The sequence below is a fragment of the Lepidochelys kempii genome, chromosome 12 (assembly GCF_965140265.1).
Source record: "Lepidochelys kempii isolate rLepKem1 chromosome 12, rLepKem1.hap2, whole genome shotgun sequence".
NCBI lineage: Eukaryota > Metazoa > Chordata > Testudines > Cheloniidae > Lepidochelys > Lepidochelys kempii.
The window spans coordinates 25489257-25500781 of record NC_133267.1 but is presented as its reverse complement, the minus strand read 5'-3'; the positions used below and the strand labels follow the sequence as shown (position 1 = coordinate 25500781).

The window sequence follows — 11525 nt, the reverse complement described above, 5'->3', positions numbered from 1 at the left end:
CCACGGGGACTCGACGTGCTCCCCTTACCCTGAGCGCTGGTTCCGCAGCTCCCATTGGCCAGGGACTGTGGTCAATGGGAGCTGCGGGGGCAGCACCAGCATGTGGAGCCGCCTGGCCGTGCCTCTGCCTGCGAGCCAAATGTGTGACTAGTTCCCATGAGCCATTTGAGGTAAGCGCTGTCCAGAGGAGTCTGCATCCCAACCCACCTCCCACACCCCAATCCTCTGCCCCAGTCCCCTCTTGCACCCAAACTCTTGTCTGGACGCTGCACCCCAAGCCCCTTTCCCATCCTGGAGTTCCCTTCCGCACCCTGAACCCATCATTTCTGACCCCATCCTGGAGCCCATGTCATCAGCCAGAGCCCTCACCGCATTGTGTAGTCATACAGTACAGAACCAGACTGCAGCTTTACTTTTCAAAGGGAGTGTTTAGAATTACTGAGGTGCTCAAGACAAGTTCTGTGTAGAAAGCTTCAGTGTGAGGTCCGATAGCACCACATGCCCTTAAGAGGAGTCATGCAGATTTGGGCAGTAGAGAATGCAAAAAGTAGATAAATAAACAAGGAGGTCTCTCTCAAATGATCTAACAACCATCCTTGACAAAAGTAAAAATATGACAGGTTTCAGAGTAACAGCCGTGTTAGTCTGTATTCGCAAAAAAAAAAAGAGTACTTATGCTCAAATAAATTGGTTAGTCTCTAAGGTGCCACAAGTACTCCTTTTTCTTTTTGTAAAAATATGAGTTATTCATAGGCTTCGTATTGCTTCATGGCAATAAGCCACTCCTGTTAATGTAGGAAGAGTGGTATTAGAGCTGTTTGGAACACTTTAGATCAGTGGTTCTCAAAGCCGGTCTGCCGCTTGTTCAGGGAAAGCCCCTGGCGGGCCGGACTGGTTTGTTTACCTGCCATGTCCACAAGTTCAGCCAATCGCGGCCGCAGTTTGCCGCTCCAGGCCAATGGGGGCTGCGGAAAGCGGTGTGGGCCAAGGGACAGGCTGGCCGCCCTTCCTGAAGCCCCCATTGGCCTGGAGCAGCGAACCGCAGCCAGTGGGAGCCGCGATCGGCCGAACCTGCGGACGCAGTAGGTAAACAAACCGTTCTGGTGCTCCAGTGGCTTTCCCTGAACAAGCGACAGACCAGCTTTGAGAACCACTGCTTTAGATAACTTTTTGTCAAAATATGCTGGGTTGTCAAAACTGAAATGTTTTACGGAGAGAGACTCAATTCACTGAAGTTCTCACCAGGAAGGATTCTGAAGTCCCCTGTGAACTCTAGACAAATCCAGACATAAAGATTAATTGAAACCCTGACCGTTTTGATTGGAAAACAGACACTTAGACACACATCTCTTTCACAACAAATATTTGAAAGGTTTTGTTTTCACTTTGCTGTGGAATGAAAACAAATTTGAAACCTCAGAAGTTTTTGCAAAACTGAATTGTTGTCCTCCATCCAGCTCTAAGTGGTAAGTTTAAGGAAATGACTTGCTAGGTCTTTAAAGAAATTCACAAAAAGGTGTTCACACTAAGACTATGTCTGTGTTAGCACTGTTGTTCGGATAACTTATGTCACTCAGGGGTGTGAAAAACACACACCCCTGACCAGCCTAAGTTACACTAACAGAAGTGTTGGTGTGGATGGTGCTATGTTGGCGGGAGGCGCTCTCCTGCTGACATAGATACTGCTGCTTTTTGGGGGTGGCTTATTTATGTCAATGGAAGAGCTCTCTCCCACTGGCATGGAGTGGCTACATTTGAGATCTTACAGCGCCGCAGCTGCATCGGTACATCTGTGCCACTGTAAGCTCTCTAGGGTAGCAATGGCCTAACAGTCAGGAGCCTAAACAATGGTTGGCTCTATCTGAGGTCTTTGCTAGGATGCTGCAAAATGGAATTTTCCTGGACATATGGCTTTCCCCTACTTCCACAACTCTGCCGTACCCTGAGCAGAGCTGAAGCATGGACTTTGTACCCCAAGGAAGGTACAGAGAGGGTGATGGAAACAGCAATGTGGCAGATGACACAGGATGACAAATTACCACCGAGCAACACAAGCTGTTGTCAAAGCAGGAATCAACATATATGTTGATGTTTGGTCCAGTTCACATTTAAAAAAAGGGGGGGGGGGCACCAGTGTAACTACATCAATATAATTACACTTCTATAGACCCTTAATATTGATGCATACACTGATGTAAATCAGGGTTTACAATACTGCAACTTAGGCTTTGTCTTCACTGCAGACTTGGGTTCAACCACTGTTTTCCCCTAGAACATGCTCTGTGTTCACCTATCTATGTGATCATACAACCACCATATCCTGAGGTATAAGGCACACCTGGAGTTAGGTTATCCTACATATTACTAACCCAAGGTAGTTACAGTGAAAATGTGCAGCCATGGCCAGTCACAAAAATCAAGACCTGATGGTCCTCTACTCCTTTCCCACAAACCACCCACCTCCCACCCCAGAACCAATTCCTGTGTTACTATCTTGCCATCTACCTGTGCTCTGACTCCTGACTGGAAGTTGCTTATATGCCTCTGCTAAACATCCTCAGTCCCACATGGCCTGTCTGCATTCAGTTTCTCCAGCCTCACCTAGCTCAGGTTATTGGATACAGCATCAGAGTACCTGGTAAACGTAAATAGTAGTGTGCAGCTTTAGGCCAAAGCAAGCAAAAAGCACTGTTTTTAGCTCTTCCAAGAGGAATGTCGAACTGTACGATGGTATATCTCAGCAGCTGCAGTCTGAACACAGGATCATATGGACTGACAGCAGTGCAAGGAGAAGATAAAGGGGCTGAAGGTGAGGCACTGAAGATAATGGATAAGAATCCCAAATCCAGAGATGGCTGCTCCAACAATCTCTGTATTATGATGTTCAGAACATGGTTCTGTTCATCATGGCACCTTGAGCAAAGACCTCCATTTCAGCATGGATTCATCTGTGGATGACAACACATAGCCATGCAAATCTCAGGACTTTGCTGTTCTCTTCTGAACCAGGATGTTTTCAGATTAACAATGCCACTGTAACTGTTTGGGCATTCCATCTCCAGTTTTGAACATCTGTGAACCTGAGGCAAAAAGTTTGGCTCAGTAAAATGTGTATTGGTTGAGTAGTACAGTAGGCTCTGATCTAACAAAATGTATATTCAGTAGAAGGGATGCTTCATAAGCATTCCATCTCACATATACCATAAAGCCCTTCTTACAGTAGAGAAACACATTTTTATTGAATGCATACTTGATATGAAGCTATCAGCCAAACTTGCGAACTGTTGCAGAGATCTACCCAATGTTTAATAGCGTTTGAGTGTGAGTACTTAAGCATCAAATAGGTAAGAACTGCTCTAATGCCTATGATAGCTTTGCAAAACAACAAGGATTATTGAATTCAAATAGGTTTCCCTTTGGTAGGACAACTCCAAACAAATTGGCCTAACTAATTTACTCTACTCAACTGTAAATTTACTAACAGGATAGACACACAACAAATTGTAAAAGTGTCTATTGGTGTGATGGGGAGGGGTTTGGCACTAAGGCATGCAGGCATGGGCAGTGGGCGAATGCACCCTTGGAGGAGGCTAGCTCCTGGCCCCTCTGCCCAAGGCCTCACCTCTTCTGTCCCCCATTCCCCATTGGAGCCCAGAACACCCCCCTCCACAGCTGCCGGCCACCCGTGTGAACCTAGCCCCACAGGGTGGGTGGCATGGTCCCAGCAACGGAAAGATGGGTGGTGCAGTGCGGCATGGCCCCAGCCTGCGGGTCTTGTGCACATTGCAGCCTCCAGTCTGCCTGCCCCAGCTTCTCGGCCACAGAAGGGAACAGCCAGCAGGAGGGCGCCTGAGGGTAAAGCGTGGGTGGGGCCACGCCAGGTAGTTTGGGGAGGCACAGTCTTCACAATAGTCTGTTTGGGGAGGCACAGCCTTCCCCTGCCCACGATACCCACCACCGATGAGTCACAATGCTGAAAATAGACAAAGCTGCTAACGGCCTGAGTTAGAAGTCTTGGTTGGAGTGCTGGAGGTAGAAATGCCTATATGAAATCTCCAACAGTCAGTCAATTCTTGGAGCAGTTGAACTGGGATAGATGGACCTGTGAGGTTTTTTTTTTTAAACTATTTTTAATTAAACCTGCTGAAAGCAAGTCCAGTAAAAACACTGTTTAAAAGTGGATCCGGTCGGGGAAGCCTTGAATGAACTAATGCTCCCCCTGGTGGAAGACGTTAGCTTTGGTGGGAATCTTTAAGTAAATATCACCAGTGTAGAAAAGGGCTTTGCTGTTTTCCCATCTTCTGTTCTTGATGATTGGGATTTGCTGCCATTCATCAAAAGATATACTAGCAGGATTATCCTGGGTCTCTGTTGCTGACTTCTCTAGCAGAGAAGCCACCACACTGTGAAATCCCAATCTCTCTTAATGACTACTTGGAAGATGGGATGGTCCTCTCAGGTCATCTGCCTCAGCGGCATATATCAGTGTCACATAGTGTTTTAAAAAATACACTCAACTCTGTGTGGGGATATCAGTAGTGTAATTGAAAGTGCTTGACTGTTCCTTCAATTTAAAGAGACAAGGTGGGTGAGGTGATATATTTTTTTTTTTTTTTTTGGACCAACTTCACTGTCATAGTGCTATGGTATTACTTTGTTCTCCATGCAATGATGTTTTGCCCCAGGGGTTAAACCCAGCTCTGATTAAGCAAGTGCAACTACCATTGTGTTGCATCTGCTACATGTAGGTAGAGAACAAAACTTAGCTCTGGAGTAAGAAGTGTACAACTATATGCTTGTCTACTTTCAGGCTAAATTTTTCCCTCTGCCTCTGAATGGCAGACAAGTGCTCTCTTACAGTGTGATGGTGATATGGTGAGCTTTGTAGTTGCAAAGAGTTCTTTCAGAATTAGTCCACAGGTTGTAGTCCATGTTCATATTCAGGGTGATCTAGATGGGACTGGAGATCTCAGTTTTATGACTGAAAATTCCTCTGCATAAAGCATCAGTCAGATCTGAGATGAAAGGATCAGGTCCCAAGAATCTTTTATACAGTTTTCTAGCAGCCTCTTAACCATATAGTCCTGGGTGAACAATAGGCTTTTGATGTAACCTTCTGTTTCCCAAACGTCACCAGTCAGTTTACCACAAACTTTAAAAGAGACGTGTAGACAATGACATTATTTCACCCAAGATTCATCTAAATGTTAATATTCCCCTTTGATCTCTGAATCAATAGCTATAGTGATAGAAAAGAACTGTTTGTTTACATGGCTAATATCTAACAAGATATAACTAAACACATACAACTTGTATTACCTCTAATTCTCGAACAATAGAGGTTTGCATTTCAAACTTAGTTCTAGGCTCCCTAACATGGAATTGCCCTAATTACCATTTACATACTTTTCTAAGATGTTTGTAAAGGTTGAATCTGGGTCATTTAGCCTGTGAGCTGCTTAAACTTTTCTTACCGTGTGCCACTACAGGTATCTAACACCTGTAGTGAGATTGTCATGAATGCCTCCAGATGTTTGCTGCTGTCAGGCCCAGTGCTTCCTCTCCTGTTGGTCACAGATTCACTTACAGATGAACACTAATTGGTTTGGCTAACCCTAGGTGGTTTTGCATCCAAGCATTAAGACTGGGATCACTGCCTGGGGCCTTTTTAGACTGGTTTCTGGAGACTGACAAGATTCGGCAGCTCACTAACCCCCAGCCAGTGTGCGGTGGTTTGGGGATTTTTTGTTTTTGTTTTTTGTGGGAGTGCATACATATTATGTCATGCCATTGTGAAATTATTTGACAAGAGGGAGCAGGACTCACTGTCTGGATATAAGCAATTTAGAAGTGGATATGCCTATCCTCAGCAGCTTTCTGTTCTAGGAGCTATGCTAAATGACTGTTTGGCAAGACTTGTTTTCTCTGGGCATTTACTATGTGGTGATTGGGTGTTTAGGACTAAATAATACATAATGAATACTTAGTAGCATAGTCATCATTCTGATACTTGGTTTTTCTTCTAGGGTCAGCACTGGTGAACAGAGGGAGATAATTATTTCTAGGTCTTGCCTGGGATAGCTAACGTACTGCAACCATCAGATAACCTTCTCTCTGTATTGTCTAAATGTTCCTTTCACTCAGATATCACTATCTTGATTTATGAGTCCCAGTACATGAAAGCACTGACACATGGGCTTAAAGTTAGACACATGCTTAACTGCTTGTTCTGCTTATTTTCACCTGTAGTCTATCACAATGAGCTATTGAGGCTTGCATTTCTCACCACTGTTGCAGTTTCTTACTTTAATCTTACTGTGATTAATGCGAAAAATATAGTTTTTGACTATTTGAGGTGTGATAAACTTACCCTACCTGTTCTGGTGGGATAATTATAAAAGACACACTTAGGCTCTTATATTCCATGAACTTACAAGTAAGTGATGGAAGAGCCGGTGCTTGTTTAACACTCTCTTGTCCTTCAGCAGCGTATTAAAACGTCAGCTGTTTTTTCAAGTTCTAGGGGCTACATGTGGAACATTTGTGTGTGGCTTCTAATTTTTTACATCTGCCTTATTTTTAACTCCTAGGTCTTGAAAAAATTTCCTTTGCTGAAGGACTCACTCTACAAAGAGTTCATCTTATGATGTCCAGTACTGTATCCTCCAGGATTTTAAGTTCTGCAAGAAACAGTATCATTGTTTTGCAAGGAAAAGGATGTTTGTACTCAAGATACATCCCAAACAGAAACAAGATTAAATGGAAGTGTGGATTTGCCAAAGGGCCTCTTTCCCCTTTTGTGCTGAGCTGGAGCATCGACAATGTCTTCACCTTAAAAAAAGCATTCAGACATACTTCAACTGAAGAAGACGACTTCAGTCTTCAGTTGACACCATCACAAATAAATGATATACTAAGAGCAGGTGAATTCTCTCATAAAATTCATGAATTTGATGGTAAAAACACAAATTCTGTGCTGAAATTTGAGAGTAACCAGCTGGCTGCCAACACACCTAATGAAGATCGTAGAAGTGCAGCCACATGCTTGCAGACCAAAGGGATGATGTTTGGGGTCTTTGATGGTCATGCAGGTTATGCATGTGCTCAGTCGGTAAGTCAGAGACTATTCTATTATATAGCTGTCTCTCTCATGTCTCAACAAACGCTGGAAGAGATTGAGTTTGCCATGGAACGCATGAAACCAGTTCTGCCAATTCTGCAGTGGTACAAGTATCCAAATGACATATACCAAGAAGTAGCCTCACTGTATTTGGATCACCTCAGAGTTTTTTGGCAGGAACTATTGAACCCAGACATAGAACTGGGATTCAGTGTAGAAGAAGCCTTGATATATGCATTCAAAAGGCTAGATTCAGATATATCACTGGAAGCTCAGGCTCCCCTAGAAAATGAAATGATGAAAAACACTGCCCTTCAAGTGGCTTTCTCTGGTGCGACAGCCTGTGTGGCTCACATTGACAGTGTTCACTTACACATTGCAAATGCTGGGGATTGCAGGGCAGTCCTAGGGGTTCAAGAAGAAGATGGAATGTGGACTGCACTCTCTCTTACTCAAGATCACAATGCTTTCAATGAAGCAGAAATCAGAAGGTTAAAGGGAGAACATCCTAAATCTGAGGCGGAAACTGTAATAATAAACAACAGGCTGCTAGGGATTCTCATGCCCTCTAGAGCTTTCGGAGATGTCAGATTCAAATGGAGTAAAGAACTGCAACACAATATTCTGGAGAATGGTTGTGATGTTGAGGCTTTAAATATTTATCAGTATGCTCCTCCCAATTACTATACGCCTCCCTATTTAATTGCTGAGCCTGAAGTCACCTACCATAAACTAAGGTGTCAAGATAAATTTCTAGTTATTGCTTCAGATGGACTGTGGGACATGCTGAACAATGAGGATGTCATAAAACTTGTTGCAGAACACGTAGCACAGGCTAATGTGCAGAAACCAAGGATGACTTTTCAGAAACCAGCCAGCTTGGGTTACATGCAAAGTCTACTGCGTCATAGAAAAGCCAGGGGTGTTAGCTCATATGACCAGAATATAGCCACTCACCTAATAAGGCATGCAATTGGAGATAATGAATATGGAGAGATAGACCAAGAGAAACTTGCTGCAATGTTGACTTTACCTGAAGATCTAGCAAGGATGTATAGAGATGACATCACTGTTACTGTGGTGTATTTAAATTCAGATACAATTGACAGCTACTACAAAGAAAATGAATAGGGGTTGCATTAATATTGTACCATGTAATGGCCAACTCTAATACTGGGGACCATTAATGTTTACTTCTACTAATAGTCAAGTTGTTACAATGCTGTTGCCTGCAAGTCCCCTGTTTTTTAATACTGAGTAACCATGAGCTCTTTTGGAAATCGTTTTCTAGAACGACTAATTTGTAAGACTTCTGTGGGCTCCCAGTTTTGTGTTGATTGAAGTAAAATGTACTGCTAGCAGTTCAGTAAAATGTAAGTGGAGGCAGGAATGAAAGACAGTGAACCTACTCCTGGTCCCATTGACACCAATGGCAAAACTCCTGAAGTGAACAAAAAGCAGACAAATTGATCTAAACTAGTATAACTTGTCAGTGAAGGGTAGTACTTGTAACAGAACCAAGAGCAAGAAGGAGCCATTGTTCAAAGGCCTCATGTAAGATAGTGTGGCCTCCTCTCAAAGTATAGCAGTCAAAATTTAGAGGTGTACACTAGGAATGGACACTGTTGTATCAGATACTTGAAATTGACTAATTGCTAATAATATTTTATGCCTACTGGAAGCAAACAAACCATACTTTTTTCAAGACTGGCTGACTTTAAAGTGTGAAACTGAATAAAAATAGCATGTGTGCGAATACATACATGTGTAACAATCCACAGCTCTAGCACACTTTAAAATAGTTTACAATCTTGTCTTTAGGAATAGTATATATTTCTAATTTAATGAGTACTTTTACCACACCAACAGTACTTGATTGGAGTATTTTCTTATGCATATTATTTGACTTACTAAAAATCCATTTTATATTAGAAACTGCTGCTTCAGTGCACAATATTTCATAGATCCATCTGTGAAATTGCAACTTAGATATTGTCTGTCTATGTATTTGGAATTAATAAGGTCATCTGAAACTTAAATGTAGCAGTTAGAAACAATACTGCATTTACTTTTTCTTTAAAAAATAGAATCGACGACAATACTGGCATTTCACCAAAGAGAACTTCATTCTTGTTTTTTCTATTCCCCCTGCTTTTGGGACATGAACTGCTTACGTCCATGTGTACAATGCTGTTTAAATGCTCTTGATTACTATTCAGATCCTTATTTCCCTGGTGAATGTTTTTTTACTTTTTTTTTTACATTTAAAACCACTCGTGTTTGAGTTGTACTAAAAGAATCAATATTGTATAGCTTTCTTTTATACTCCACCTTCTAGAATACCGTATTTAAAGCTTGAAACTAGCTTTCCTTTTTTAAAATCTGGCCTACATTGTGGTGTAGTGACTTTTTTTTGTTATGCATTGGCATAATTGCTGCCTTCAGGAAGGTGTATACTGTAGTTCTGGGAACAGAGGCCTCAGTTTTACTGTGGTTGCTGTCAGGAAAGTACCTGGGTGTGTGCTGCAGAGTTAGTAATATGTGGAACTCCACTTCACCCCCCTCCCGCCTACCCTTGTGTTCTATTTTTAAAAAAGGGTGGCTTTTTTTCTTAATTTTCTAGCATATTAGAGTGTTAAAGATATCTACAGTTCAGAGGATATTTCTCCTCCTAGTAACTGTAAAGTAGATAAAGTCTTGGGTCTAAATTAGTAACATTTGTGTCATGTGGCTTTTCCAAAAAAATGCATTTATTTATCAGTATAAACTATCTATTAATGGTTTGTGGAGTATTTAAATAAGATTTCACATTAAAGCTACGTAGGAAACTGTACAAACTGTTAAAAATACTAATATGGATGATTAATCGTAGGCAGATTTGGACAATTAAGTGTATGTATTTTGATGTTGTGCTAACAATTATTGCATCCCTGGTTGCAACTGTAACAGCATTCTCTCCATATTATCTAAATGTTCTTTTCCCTCAGATTAGACTGTCTTGATTTATGGGTCCAAGTACCTGAAAGCACTTAAGCATATGTGTAACTTTAAGCCCATGCTTAATTGCTTTGCATAATAAGGGTTGCTTTCCTGAATCCAGATCCTAGCACCATAAAAGCAACATACCTTAAAGTATTTTGTTAAGCACGTATCGGAGCAGAAAAGGCAATTTAACTTTGAGGCAGCTGGCATTTTTTCCATATTGCTAGTCAAATGTGGCATTTCTGTGCTTGATGTATACAGCAGAAAGGGTGGCTGAAAGAAGAAGATTTGTGTCTTGGATTGGTGGTGGAGGCTGAAGGAAAAGTGTGTGTGTGTCGGGGTTGGGGGACTGTTATAGGGGGTGTTGAAGTTTTGGTGTCTCATAGTCTCATTTAGTCTTAATCCATCCCTACCTGCTCGGGTGGCATTGGGCTCACTGACATTCCTCATTTGGAAGAAGAGGAGAGAGGCTGTGGAGGAGGAATTGTAGGCTGCAAAGCTAAGGAGGAGACTAGTCTCGGAGCAAGTTTTTTGAGAGCCCTCCCCAAACCTCTAGTTCCCATTTAGCCTTAATCTCTCTGAATGGTTAAAGTGGGATATCTTTTCCCATGTGCCTACACTTGGTTTTTTGTAAGTGTCTATGCATGTGCAGCTGTATGGTTTCGTTGTTTACGTCAGTCAGACTGTAACCATAAAAATAGTGCTGTAAAGGAGTGTATATCTAGACTACCTCTTATTAGATAAGGGCACTATATCATTAGTGATGTGGCTAAGAGAACAAAGGTGCTAGACTCTGGTAGAGCAGATAAAATCAAAACTTTATATATATGTAAGCAATCAATATGCTCAGTAAAATACTTAGAGGAAATGCAAGCCTTTATCTGTTAAAGTACAGTGTTGCAAATCTAAGTACTTTTAAGGTATAGTTAAAATGACTTAATATTAACAAAATTAAAGACTATATAATTCATGTGGTCAGGGGTTTTGTTGTGCAAAAATTGAGCTGTGTGCAACAAGTGTCCCAAATGATCTAATGTTTTACTGCTACATATGCAAATATAACGTCTTTTTGTTGTTGTTTGTTAGCAAATTGGTGATTATTATTTTGGGGATTGCAGTCACATCTGACAATAGGAATGGTACTAGCTCTAATTTCATGCCAGTCTATGCCTGATTTAACTTGTACCACTGTAATTATTGTTCCTTGGAAAATGGTAACATTAAAGCAAGTGCTGAGTGTTCAGTTTACTGGCAAATAATGGTGTTTAGCTGCACACACTCTTGTATTTTGTTGGAAACCAATGGTGGCCAATTCCTGTTGATTAAGTTGATAGCAAAACTTCCATCAACTTCAGTCAGAATGTGGTCATAACTTATCTTTATAACTGCACAAACATGTTTAATAGGCATTAATGTGTACAGT

General features: G+C 41.7%; 1 protein-coding gene across 5 annotated transcripts in view; it reads left to right on the top strand.

The window, feature by feature from the left end:
• PDP2 (pyruvate dehydrogenase phosphatase catalytic subunit 2) overlaps positions 1–11525 on the top strand; it is a 173003-nt gene that overhangs the window by 1001 nt on the left and 160477 nt on the right. Inside the window, exon 2 of one of the 5 annotated variants that reach the window (XM_073307938.1) lies at positions 6591–8558. The exons of the other annotated variants lie outside the window; for them this stretch is intronic. Coding sequence (XP_073164039.1) covers positions 6644–8251 — 1608 coding nt within the window. The 5' untranslated portion in view covers positions 6591–6643 and the 3' untranslated portion in view covers positions 8252–8558. Of the gene's footprint in view, positions 1–6590; positions 8559–11525 lie in introns of those variants that run through there. 5 annotated transcript variants of the gene reach the window in all.